The 14,158-nt window shown below is 39.1% G+C and overlaps 1 protein-coding gene across 5 annotated transcripts in view; it reads right to left on the reverse strand.

The window, feature by feature from the left end:
• Positions 1 to 14,158, reverse strand: part of CFAP95 (cilia and flagella associated protein 95) — a 132,565-nt gene that overhangs the window by 84,907 nt on the left and 33,500 nt on the right. For 2 of the 5 annotated variants that reach the window (XM_028493893.1, XM_028493892.1), the window contains exon 2: positions 10,084 to 10,253. The exons of 1 other annotated variant lie outside the window; for it this stretch is intronic. In XM_028493893.1, the coding sequence (XP_028349694.1) occupies positions 10,084 to 10,094 (11 nt within the window). In that variant the 5' untranslated portion in view covers positions 10,095 to 10,253. Of the gene's footprint in view, positions 1 to 760; positions 1,441 to 10,083; positions 10,254 to 14,158 lie in introns of those variants that run through there. 2 more of the 5 variants (XM_028493894.1, XM_028493896.1) reach the window with 2 other exon arrangements.

Genomic DNA, 14,158 nt, shown 5'->3' on the forward strand with positions numbered 1-14,158 from the left:
TCTGTTGCCAAGCCTTTCAGATTTTCAAGAGAAGACACAATCCTAGATTTCCATGTGAAATCTCCTGGTTTTAAATGTGGGCAATTAATTTAAAAGAAAAATGTAAACACAGTGCATGTCAAATAAAATATGTCTGTTGGTTTACCCAGTGAGGGATGCTGGTCTGCAGACTCTGGCCAGAATAGTCCTAGTAGCCTAGGGAATATTTTAAGGACCTCTTTCAAATCATTCATTGTGCCTCATTGCCCCCAAGAAAGGCAGTCCTGGAGGCCATCTTCTGAACAGACATCTCCTCCTCCTGTGCGCTTGGTCTCCTTAACAGACCCTGCCTTTTGTAAGTAAGCACTTGTCTCAGAACATGATTTCCAGGCCTCTGCGGACACCCTCCATCTACACTCTGTGTGGGTGATCTATGATCTCTGGCAGACAGGGTCTGGCTGCAGCAGGTCTCCGTGTGTGCTAGGGAGCTGCTCTTGGAGGGCTTTCCTATCTAGTCCTCCCTGCCCCTACTCTCACTCTGACCCTCTCCATCTCTCCTTTGAAGATGTTTCCCTTTCCTTTCTCTCTTCTCTCCCAGTTCTCTCTCTTGTATGATCTTTTTCTTTCTTTCTCTGCTTTTCTTTTCCTCTTTTCTCATTCTTTTCTGTTTATTTTATCCTCTCGACCCTTTTCCTCTCTTACTCTCCTTTCCTCTCCTCCCCCATCCCTTCCCTTCTTCTCCCTCTCCCAGCACCTAGGAACTGCAAGAGAGCTCGCTCACCAGGAATACACCAGCACTGGCTTCGAGTATTTCTTGTGATGGGAGCGGAGGGTTAGGGAGCCCTTGCGCTCCATCAAGTCCGTGGGTCCGAGTTCAAACCAGTGTTGCCTACCGCTACACCAACCCTGGCAGGAGCTGTCACAGCTCCCCATGGCTGCCCTCCTGTTACAGATCTCAGAGGATTTCTCTCTGCACCTATCCTGCTGCCTGTGCCGACACAGCCCAAGATTCGGCGTCTCTCATCTCCTAAGCAACCTGGGGCGGGGTCAATGTAAAGGGCGGGGCCAGTAGAGAGACAGATCTCTCAAGCCTAAAAGCCCTGGTTTCCTAGACAGTGTACACAGATACTTAGAAACTACACTTCCCAGAATGCAATGAGGGGAGCGAGCGGGCTACATAGAGGTTGAGAGGGGCAACTGCATCCTGGGATTTGTAGTTTCGCTCTCCTAACAGTCTACTCCTCAGAGTGGGCGGAGTTACGGGGGAGCGCTGGGTCAGTTAAGGAGGACTAAGTGGACCTGATCCTGGAGCTGGTCTATTCGGGCTGTCCTTGGGGAAGTTTCTTTTTACCATTCATCATCTGTTGCCACCACACCTTCTGCTTACAAGTTATGTAAATTTCTCGTCTTAACATTTAACATTTAATATGTTGTGACAATACAAACTCATCACATTCTTGTTTTGTAAGTTATATGCAAGAAGGAGATTTCAAAAAGATTATCTACAGCATTGCCGTCAGGAAATCTTGTACTTATTCCACTTTTCAGTTTCCAAGAAAATATTTAGCACATCAGAATTCTCCTCCCCAACCTCAGCTGAGCACCTTAAGGGCATTAATGAACTTAATCATGGCCATCCCTCGGACCTGGCATAGCGCTTAGTATATACATCCCATATATACATACCATCAGTGAACTAATGAATGAATATTATGTTTGATTACCTTAGATTTATCCGGGCTTCCATAAATTACAGAAGTTTCTTACTTTAAGAAGGCCACATTACACAAAAAATTCAAACTTAAAAACACAAATTAAGAGATATTTCACATTACAAATAGATTTTCTAGTTCACAAAAGATTTATTATGGCACTCCTATAAATAGTGAAGAGCTCTTCTGGATCAGATTTCACAAATTTGATTACACCCAACTACTAAGTGCTTTTTTGTGGCCTGTGGTACCCAGTGTGGGCACCTGTGGTACCCAGTGTGGGCACCTGTGGTATGCTTAGGCCCCTATTTTACTGACAGCTACAGTTAAGCCACGTTTTTTAGAACCAAATAAATAGTCCACTGTCACCAGCTTAGTGCTAGTAGAGCGCTGACAGCTATTTTAGCCCTCTTCTTCTTGAAAGAATGAAAAGAAAAATAGAAGTTAAAAGGGTAAACAATATCCAAGTTAAGCTCAATTGTGTCCAATCAAAGCATAGCACATTGCTGTCACTCCAAAATTATTACCATCATACTATCTTTCAGTTTATTTTATTTTATTTAAGCTTAAAGTGTATTTATTTTACTTATGCTTTAAGTGATAGCAACATAATATATGTGCAACCAAGATGCCAGGTCTCTGTAGCCAATCTGACTCAGAGCCAAGCTCTTTCTCTGGTGCTGCTGAGATTTAAAAGCTCTTTAGTACACCAAGTAGCAATATAGTATGAAAACAAACAAAACAAACATAATTTGTTATTTTAGAGTTCCTTAAGCCAAGCTGACAGCCTTTTGAAGTCTAAGAAAATGCTTTTTTCCTCTTTATATCAGCTCTTTCCTCTTTCCTCTTTATATCAGCTTTATAAACTTTATTGTCTTCTGTGTCTACTAAATACTTTTCAATATCCTCGAGTACAGATGTAGGAAATTAACTCTGATACCCTCAAGTTCGGACGTATTGTATTCTCTTTCTATACACCAGTACGTTCTGTGGAATTTTTCGTTCCTGATTCCATCCTTACCAGTAATAGAACAGTATTTATTGCAGAGGGGTTTTGTGAGAATTACATAAGATGATAAATATATTGAAAGAAGAAGGAACAGTTCCTAATACATGCTCAGCTCTCAATTAAATTTCAATTACTAATGTTATTACTACATCCCAACTTTGTCCTTAATCATTTTGGAAAAGTATTCTAAAATGTGCTTGTTGTTTGTGTAGCGTTTCCTAACTATACTTCACTGTTCTTCAAGCTTCGTCTATCTACAAGGTCTATTTAATGAATATCTTTTTATCATATTTTAACATGAAATTTAATAGTCTGAATCAGAAAAATGTTGACAAGATATTTTGATACGTTACCAGTGATAACAATGGTTTCATATTCATACAGAATCTTTTCAAGACCATTAATAAGTTTTATTTTTTATAAAATCACTGATCCTCAACATAACTTGAGTTATTCCTATTTTCCTCAAGCTTCATCAAACCAATGTAGTGTAGGGCTTAATGCAATGCCTTCTATTATATTAATCTCTTTTCACCATAACATCCTTGGGGTTAGAAAATCACAGCTCAGGTGGCTTAAACAGGACTTTTCTGTAAGATAATTGCAGGCAGACCAACTCGGGAAGTGGGAATCCCTTCATCTGAGCCTACTCTAGTATATTTATTAGCTTTATCAGATACTTAAAGAGGTTGCCAAGAAGACCTGACGAGAACAGCAAACCTAAAACAGATGTAACCCAGCCAGATGTAAATGCCCACAGAACTTAACCTCTTTACCATCTCCTTTCCTTCCTGTCTTAATAGTCTGCTCAGTTCTTGGAAAAGCCCCTGCTCAGGACCTTCCAAAGTCACCATCATTGCATCCTCTCCCAAAATTAAAATTCTTCTACCAAATGTCATGCAATTATCTGAGAGAAAAATTTTAATTATGTAAGAAAATTAATTTGTACTATCTCTGTGTTGAATCTAGTTTAAGTCTATTGAAAACTTGTATTTAAATTGTATAAAACTTAGAAGCTTAAAACTGAGTATTTGGGCTTCCCTGGTGGCGCAGTGGTTGAGAGTCCACCTGCCGATGCAGGGGACACGGGTTCGTGCCCCAGTCCTGGAAGATCCCACATGCCGTGGAGCGGCTGGGCCCGTGAGCCATGGCCACTCAGCCTGCGCGTCCGGAGCCTGGCCTCCGCAATGCGAGAGGCCATAACAGTGAGACGCCCGCGCACCGCAAAAAAAAACCCACAACAACTGAGTATTTATGTCCTAATCAAGGGTTGCATAGTAATTTTTTAGTTCCCCAGAAATAAGCACCTCCATATATACATCTAGGGGCCCACTTTCAAATATTTTGTATAAAAAAGTTAGAGTCCACCAGTTTGTCAAAATGAATGAGAGGTGTCTGGTCCTCCCCGCTCCCTCTGTCCCCCCTATCTCCTGATGTCTCTCCCACCTCTCCTTTCTTCTTTTCCTTTTCCCCACTTTTCCTCCACTTATTCCTTCCTCTTCCATCTCTACTCATCTTCTTTCCTTCTTTCCTCTCCTCTCTTTCTGCCTTCCCTCTCCCTGTTTCCTGTTCCTTTTCTTCCTTCTGTGAGAAGGAAGTCCTGGATTTTAGAATCAGAATCTACTGCTGAGCACCCAAGACAATCTGGTACAATTCAGTTACATGAAAAATATGAAAGAAAAATAGTAAAACCTAGGAATCAGGGCCAAAATTTATATGAATAAGCTCATGTTTAATGACCCAGGAACTCTCAAAGGAATCAACACCAATGAAAGCTTCAATCTTCTTTCCTTTCCTTTAACTATTCATAACTACCAACAGTCTTTTCTAGAAGAATTTAACCTTGAGTATGATTCCTCTGTGCTTCTAATTTGTATTGCAAACATATTAGGCATTGACCTGCCCTCAAACCATTATTAACTAGTATTGATTAAGTCCTGTCATGCAACAGGCATTACTTCTGGAACTGCAACTCTCAGCATAGGGATTAATTTATTAAATATTCAATGTATAGTATTATATAATTCAGCATTTCCCTTATTTTTCTTCATGTCTTTATTGAAGTATAATTGCTTTACAATGTTGTTAGTTTCTGCTGTATAACAAAGTGAATCAGCTATATGTATACATATATCCCCATATCCCCTCCCTCTTGCGTCTCCCTCCCACCCTCCCTATCCCACCCCTCTAGGTGGTCAAAAAGCACTGAGCTGATCTCCCTGTGCTATGCGGCTGCTTCCCACTAGCTTATCCCAACCCTCTAGGTAGTCACAAAGCACTGAGCTGATGACCCTGTGCTATGCAATTGCTTCCCACTAGCTATCTATTTTACTTTTGGTAGTGTCTATATGTCAATGCTACTCTCTCACTCCATCCCAACTTACCCTTCCCCCTCCCCGTGTCCTCAAGTCCATTCTCTACGTCTGCGTCTTTATTCCTGTCCTGCTCCTAGGTTCATCGGAACCTTTTTTTTTTTCAGATTCCATATATAGGTGTTAGCATACAGTATTTGTTTTTCTCTTTCTGACTTACTTCACTCTGTATGACAGACTCTAGGTCCATCCACCTCCCTACAAATAACTCAATTTCGTTTCTTTTTATGGCTGAGTAATATTCCACTGTATGTATGTGCACATCTTCTTTATCCATTCATCTGCTGATGGACACTTAGGTTGCTTCCATGTCCTGGCTATTGTAAATAGTGCCGTAGTGAACATTGTGGTACATGTCTCTTTTTGAATTATGCTTTTCTCAGGGTATATACCCAGTAGTGGGATTGCTGGGTCATATGTTAGTTCTATTTTTAGTTTTCTAAGGAACCTCCATACTGTTCTCCATAGTGGCTGTATCAATTTACATTCCCACCAACAGTGCAAGAGCGTTCCCTTTTCTCCACACCCTCTCCAGCATCTATTCTTTGGGGATTTTTTGATGATGACCATTCTGACTGGTGTGAGGTGATACCTCACTGTAGTTTTGATTTGCATTTCTTTAATCATTAGTGATGTTGGGCATCCTTTCATGTGTTTGCTGACCATCTGTATATCTTCTTTGGAGAAATGTCTATTTAGGTCTTCTGTCCATTTTGGGATTGGGTTGTTTGTTTTTTTGATATTGAGCTGCATGAGCTGCTTGTATACTTTGGAGATTAATCCTTTGTCAGTTGCTTCGTTTGCAAGTATTTTCTCCCATTCTGTGGGTCTTTTCGTCTTGTTTACAGTTTCCTCTGCTGTGCAAAAGCTATTAAGTTTCATTAGGTCCCATTTGTTTTTGTTTTATTTTCATTACTCTAGGAGGTTGGTCAAAAAAGATCTTGCTGCCATTTATGTCAAAGGGTGTTTTTCCTATGTTTTCCTCTAAGGGTTTTATAGTGTCTGGTCTCACATTTAGGTCTTTAATCCATTTTGAGTTTGTTTTTGTGTATGGTGTTAGATAGTGTTCTAATTTCATTCTTTTACATGTAGCTGTCCAGTTTTCCCAGCACCATTTATTGAAGAGGCTGTCTTTTCTCCATGGTATGTTCCTGCCTCCTTTGTCATAAATTAGGTGACCATATGTGTGTGGGTTTATCTCTGGGCTTTCTATCCTGTACCATTGATCTATATTTCTGTTTTTGTGCTAGTACCATACTGTCTTGATTCCTGTAGCTTTGTAGTATAGTTTGAAGTTGGGGAGCCTGATTCCTCCAGCTCCATTTTTCTTTCTGAAGATTGCTTTGGCTATTTGGGATCTTTTGTGTCTCCATACAAATTTTAAGATTTTTTGTTCTAGTTCTGTAACAAATGCCATTGGTAGTTTGATAGGGATTGCATTGAATCTGTAGATTGCTTTGGGTAGTATAGTCATTTTCACAATATTGATTCTTCCAATCCAAGAACATGGTATATTTCTCCATCTGTTTGTGTCATCTTTGATTTTTCTCATCAGTGTCTTATAGTTTTCTGAGTACAGGTCTTTTACCTCCTTAGGTAGGTTTATTCCTAGGTATTTTATTCTTTTTTTTGCAATGGTGAATGGGATTGTTTCCTTAATTCCTCTTTCTGATCTTTCATTGTTAGTATATAGGAATGCAAGAGATTTCTGTTTCTTTTCCAATTTGGATTCCTTTTATTTCTTTTTCTTCTCTGATTGCTGTGGCTAAGACTTCCTTATTTAACTATGTTGAATAAGAATGGTGAGAGTGGACATCCTTGTCTTGCTCCTGATGTTAGTGGAAATGCTTTCAGTTTTTCACCATTGAGAATGATGTTGGCTGTGGGTTTTTCATATATGCCCTTTATTATGTTGAGGTAGGTTCCCTTTATGCCCATTTTCTGGAGAGTCTTTGTCATAAATTGGTGTTGAATTTTGTCAAAAGCTTTTTCTGCATCTATTGAAATGAACATATGGTTTTTATTCCTTAATTTGTTAATGTGGTGTATCACATTGATTGATTTGCATATATTGAAGAATCCCTGCATCCATGAGATAAATCCCATTTCATCATGGTGTATAATCCTTATAATGTGTTGTTGGATTCCATTTGCTAGTATTCTGTTGAGGATTTTTGTACCTATATTCATCAGTGATATTGGCCTGTTATTTTGTTTTTTTGTGATATCTTTGTCTGGTTTTGGTATCAGGGTGATGGTGGCCTCATAGGACAAATTTGGGATTGTTCCTTCCTCTGCAATTTTTCGAAAGCGTTTGAGAGGACAGGTATTAGCTTTTCTCTAAATGTTTGATAAAATTTGCCTGTGAAGCCATCTGGTCCTGGACTTTTGTTTGTTGGAAGATTTTTAATTACAGTTTCAATTTCATTACTTGTGATAGGTCTGTTTATATTTCTAATTCTTCCTGGTTCAGTCTTGGAAAATTGTACCTTTCCAAGAATTTGTCCATTTTTCGAGATTGTCTATTTTATTGGCATATAGTTGCTTGTAGTAGTCTCTTATAATCCTTTGTATGTCTGTGGTGTCAGTTGTAATTTCTCCTTTTTCATTTTAATTTTATTGATTTGAGTCCTCTCCCTTTTTTCTTGATGTATCTGGCTAAAGGTTTATCAATTTTGTTTATCTTCTCAAAGAACCAACTTTTAATTTTATTGATATTTGATACTGTTTTCTTCATCTCTATTTCATTTTTTCTGCTCTGATCTTTATGCTTTCTTTCCTTCTACTGACTTTGGGTTTTCTTTGTTCTTCTTTCTCTAGTTGCTTTAGGTATAAGGTTAGATAGTTTATTTGTGATTTTTCTTGTTTCTTGAGGTTAGATTGAATTGCTATAAACTTCCCTCTTAGAACTGCTTTTGCTGTGTCCCATAGGTTTTGGGTTGTTGTGTTTTCGTTGTCATTTGTTTCTATGTATTTTTTTATTTCCTCTTTGATATCTTCAGTGATCTCTTGGTTATCTAGTAGTGCACTGTTTAGCCTCCATGAATTTTTTTTTTTTCTTTTTGTGGTATGCGGGCCTCTCACTGCTGTGGCCTCTCCCATTGCGGAGCACAGGCTCCAGACGCGCAGGCTCAGCGGCCATGGCTCACAGGCCTAGCCGCTCCGCGGCATGTGGGATCTTCCCGGACCAGGGCACGAACCCGTGTCCCCTGCATCGGCAGGTAGATTCTCAACCACTGCGCCACCAGGGAAGCCCTGTATTTCATTTTTTTACAGTTTTTTTTATCCTGTAGTTGATTTCTAATCTCATAGTGTTGTAGTCAGAAAAGATGCTTGATACAATTTCAATTTTCTTAAATTTACTGAGGCTTGATTTGTGACCCAAGATGTGATCTATACTGAAGAATGTTCCATGTGCACTTGAGAAGAAAGTCTATTCTGCCACTTTCAGGTGGAATAACCTATAAATACCAATTGAATCTATCTGGTCTATTGTGTCATTTAAAGCTGCTTGTGTTTCCTTTTTTATTTTCTGTTTGGATGATCTGTCCATTGGTGTAAGTGGGGTGTTAAAGTCCCCCAGTATTATTGCATTACCGTTGATTTCCCCTTTTATGGTTGTTAGCATCTGCCTTACGTATTGAGGTGTTCCTATGTTGGGTGCATAAATATTTATAATTGTTATATCTTCTTCTTGGATTGATCCCTTGATCATTATGTAGTGTCCTTTCTTGTCTCTGGTAACATTCTTTATTTTAAAGTCTATTTTATCTGATATGAATATTTCTACTCCAGCTTTCTTTTGATTTCCATTTTCATGGAATATCTTTTTCCATCCCCTCCATTTCAGTCTGTATGCGTCCCTCAGTCTGAGGTGGGTCTCTTGTAGACAGCATACATATGGGTCTTATTTTTGTATCCATTCAGCCAGTCTGTGTCTTTTGGTTGGGGCATTTAATCCATTTACATTTAAGGTAATTATTGATATGTATGTTCCTATTACCATTTTCTTAATTATTTTAGGTTTGTTTTCCTGGGTCTTTTTCTTCCCTCGTGTTTCCTGCCGAGAAAAGTTCCTTTAGCATTTGTTGCAAGGTGCTCTGGTGGTGCTGAATTCTCTTAGCTTTTGCTTGTCTGTAAAGCTTTTGATTTCTGTGTCAAATCTGAATGAGAGCCTTGCTGGGTAGAGTAATGTTGGTTGTAGGTTTTTCCCTTTTGCACTTTAAATAAACATGCCACTCCCTTCTGGCCTGCAGAGTATTTTAAATGTAATCATATAGCTCATGCTGTGTCATCTCTTCTCATTTACCAGTGTCTATTCTATTTAGTTTAAGATGAACTAAATTTCTATTTCTTGGTGAACCTATCATTATTCTTGAAAAATGTGTCATATTTTCTCCCACTGTTGATATACATGAGAAGAATATTTTGTGTAAAAATTAACTGCCTTTTTTTCTTGACCCATTATGAGGACTATTTTGGAAGTAAAATATATTAACGATTACTCTTATTTACCAATTTGAAACTTTTCTTCAATACTGTGACACAAAATTTCCTTCCATTATAGTCAGAATGTGGGATGTTTCTTCCAGATGGGTATCATTTCTTATTTTTTATCTAAATGTATAAGAGTCATGGAATAAACAAGCCTAGAATCTGGGCTCATAGGAAGGGAGAGTAAAGATTATTTGGTACAGCATCTTAGTCAAAGTAGAAATGTACTCCTGGCCTCTAAACTACTGCTGAGAATAGTTATCTTACCTCCACATAAGCTCAGAGTTTAGAGCACACACTTCACAAAGGCGGCCCATTCCAATACTGTACAAGTATAATTATAGGTTCCATCTTATGCTGAGCTAATGTGAACCTCCTTGCTTGATGCACCTGTTGGTTCTGCTTCTTGAAAATAAAAGATAAGCCTTATTTCTCTCGAGCACAAGATCCTTTCAGAGATTTGAAGAGTTATAACATGGTTTCTCTTTTCCCAGGTAAACAAAGTAAACAAACTTACCTGTTCTTCATCTTTACTATGGCTGAACCTCTGGATGTACATCACATTGATCATAATCTCCTTAAAAAAGTGTTCTCAGAATAGAGCACAATATTTTACTCTCACCAGTGCTGAGTATAGTGGAGCTACTGTGTCCCATACATTTGATTCTGTGCTTTTATTAGCACAACCTAAGCAGGAGAGGAAGTGAGTAAGAGAGGATATGAAAAAGGAAGGAAGAGAGGGAGGGAGGGAGGTAGGAAGAAACAGAAAATAGGTGAACTGAAACCAGATCAGGGAGAAATAAACAAATTCAAAATATAAGTATGTCCCAAGGCTAATCCTAGGATCAGAACTACCATCTGGAGACAAAGCTTTTGGACCTCTGGCAAGGTTGGAAAGCTTATAGCAAGTCTCCTGCCTGAAGCCTAGGGCCTTTAAAACAACAATTGAAGGAGTCTATGAGAATACAAATCCTCTCTGAAGCAAACTATCCCCAATTTAGACGCTCAGGATTCCCCCAGATAAAATTCAACAAATGTGAGCTCACAAAAAGTACTGGCAAATATAGAAAGAAATAAGCTAGGATGAGCAAAAACAACAAAGAACAGATTTAGGTCCCCTACCACTCCCTATATCAGATATTCAAATTATTAGATGCAGCATGTGAGATAACTCTGAACGGAAATTCTAGAGAAACAAATCTCGGAATCAGAAAACAATTTGATTAAGGGATAAATCACTCTCAGAAATAGAGAAACTTTCAATGTGAACATGGATGCATTAATCAGTAGTTTCCCCCTCTCATCATGGAAATCTTATGAAAGCCACAAGTATGTGGAAAACAAAAATTTTAATTTTGTTAAAATTAAGAGAGAGACTACAAAATATTTATAAAGGCTGCTGAGCCTTTAGGATTCACAAGGTAGTAAGTGCAGAAGGGCCTAAGAGCAGTGTGGTAGGCAGAATCCTAATATCTATGCTCCCCTCCACCCCAACCAAAATTTCCTGCACTAATCTGAGCACGAATATGATGAATCCAATATTACATCTGTGACTATGTCATATTAAATGGCAAATGGGATTTTGTAGATGCAATTAAAAGTACTAATCAGTTGATTTGGGGTTAACCAAAAGGGAGATTATCCAGGTGAACTTAATCTAATCACACGAGCCCTTTGAAAGCAGAGAGTTTTCTCTGTCCGTTGGCAGAAGGGAAACTCAGAGAGATCCAAAACAGAAAGATTCAAGGCACTGTTGCTAGTTTTAAAGATGGAGGAGCCATTTATAGGATGGGAGAGTGGCCTCTAGGAGCTATAAGAGTGGTCCACATCTGACAGCTAGTAGGAAAATGGACACTCCAGTCCTACAATTGTAGGGAAGTGAGTTCTGCCAACAACCGGAATAAGCTTGGAAGTGATTTCTTTCCCTGATACTCCATAAAGAGCCCAGTCCAGCTGACACCTGATCTTGGCCATGTGAAACCCTCTTTAGAGAACCAGTGAAGTCTGCCCAGACTTCTGACCTATAGAACTGTGAGTTATTATATGAGTGTGGTCTTAAGCCATTAAATTTGTGGTAATTTGTTATGTAGCAATAGAAATCTAAAATAAGTGATATTTCAGAAAGTTCTACTAAAAAATGCCTAAAGATGATGAGCCACATCTTGATGTACAGAAATTTTCCCTAATGAGCAGCAAGTGGATTGGGAAGGTGAAGTGAATGGTATCAGATGGCCCTATCAGTCATATGACTGATGACTGACATTAAGTAGAAGAAGAGGGCTGAAAAAAGTCTGCTAGTTGATACTCTCCAATGAGCCTAGTTCTTATAATCTTTGCTAAAAGAGGATATTTTGATTTCTATTTTCATCAATGTAAAATTGTGTCCTTTGTTCCATTTTAATTATTTTGACTTTGACTTACACTTGTTTGAGATTAATATTGCAACATCTACTCTGTGGTTATTTGTGTTTTCCTGGTGCATCTCAGCTTACTTTTTATTCTTAGTCATCTAACATCATTTAGGATGGGGTTCATTTATAGATAGAATATAGTTAATCTTTCCTTTTCACAAAGGAAATTTAAACCATTTTCTTTGTCATAACTTATTTTTTGTCTAATTATATTATCTTTTTTCTTTTCAATATTTTCTTGTTTCCCTTTTATTTCTGTCTACTCTATGGAGTATGCTTTATTTGCTATTATATTTCCCATTGACTTCAAAAGTGAAACTACTTCTTTTAATTTTACTAGTGGTTCTTATGAAGCTCTTCCAACGTATTCCTTTTTTTTTTTTTTTGCGGTACGCGGGCCTCTCACTGTTGTGGCCTCCCCCGTTGCGGAGCACAGGATCCGGACGCACAGGCTCAGTGGCCATGGCTCACGGGCACAGCCGCTCCGCGGCATGTGGGATCTTCCCGGACCGGGGCACGAACCCGCGTCCCCTGCATCGGCAGGCGGACTCTCAACCACTGCGCCACCAGGGAAGCCCCCAACGTATTCTTTAACTTGCACTTTTTATGTTTCAAGATCAGGAATAAAATATCACACCTTGATAACATACAAGATGACAGTGCTCAGAACAAGGTATGCAGTCATCAAATGCTTATTCGATTAGACTGAGTTGAAATTAGTTTGTTCTTCAATCTCACTTGAAATTATTTGAGACATGGGATTCATACAACATCTCAGACAGCTGGGGGTGGGGGAAGTTTAAGTAATATGGCCTCTGGTAATGCAAGCAGAAATGTTTCTAAATGAATAGTATGAAAACATTGTCAAAGTTTCATTATTGTTACTACTCACTGCTGATCATTGAAGTGCTATATTTTCAAATGTATGTATAAAAATCAGTTCAGTAATTGACAATTAATCTCTCTTCCTGTTCAAACAAAACCCAAGGGAGAAAGATTGGCTCATTTACTTTTCAGTGTCTTTTGCTACCTTCCAATCTAAACTCCCATGCCAAGGATGTAGCAGTACCTCTACAATTCCCAGAAAGAGTCTCTGAGCACCTGCATGTGGTATCCTGTCCAAGGGCGATTTAGCTGTCAGAATATATCATCAAATCTTTCAGCAAGTTGCCCAACTTATCACTACAGCTCCATGAGTAGTTTTATCAGATGACACAGTCCTAAATCACTTAAACCTGAGAGACAGCAGTGGAGAGCTATTGCAAAGGCTTACACAGTGGTTGCATTAACGTTTGTGGATGAAACATGATGGCCATGAAGGTGTTTTGGGAGAAAAACCAATCATCACTTCTGTTTGCTTTCCATTTCTTGTTCATATTACTTTTCTAATTTCAGGATAAGCTTTACAGCTGATTTAAGGGTTTGTTAGCATGACTCCCGGAGGCTTCTGGCAAAGTGGCCCCATTCTGTCTCTGCATTGCTAAGTTTAAGAATATACTAGGATCGGGACTTCCCTGGTGGCCCAGCGTTTAAGACTCCACAATCACAATGCAGGGGGCCCAGGTTCGATCACTGGTCGGATCCCACATACTGCAACTAAGAGCTCGCATGCAGCAACTAAAGCTCCCACTTGTCACAACTAAAGATCCTGCACATGGCAACGAACATCTTACATGCTGCAGCTAAGACCCGGCACAGCCAAATAAATAAATAAAAAGAGGGCTCTACCCACCACCAGTCCCCCCCATCAAGCCTCTTAGATAGCCTCATCCACCAGAGGGCAGACAGCAGAAGCAAGAAGGACTACAATCCTGCCGCCTGTGGGGAAAAAAAGCCACATTCACAGAAAGATAGACAAGATGAAAAGGCAGAAGGCTATATACCAGATGAAGGAACAAGATAAAACCTCAGAAAAACAACTAAAGAAGAGACTATAGTCGAAAACTTCCCTAACATGGGAAAGGAAATAGCCACCCAAGTCCAGGAAGCGTAGCGAGTCCATATAGGATAAACCCAAGGAGAATCATGCCGAGACACATAGAAATCAAACTGACAAAAATTAAAGGCAAAGAAAAATTATTGAAAGCAGCAAGGGAAAAACGAAAAATAACATACAAGGGAACTCCCATAAGGTTAAGAGCTGATTTCTCAGCAGAAACTCTACAAGCCAGAAGGGAGTGG

Source organism: Physeter macrocephalus, chromosome 9, assembly GCF_002837175.3.
Source record: "Physeter macrocephalus isolate SW-GA chromosome 9, ASM283717v5, whole genome shotgun sequence".
NCBI classification, from domain to species: Eukaryota; Metazoa; Chordata; class Mammalia; order Artiodactyla; family Physeteridae; genus Physeter; species Physeter macrocephalus.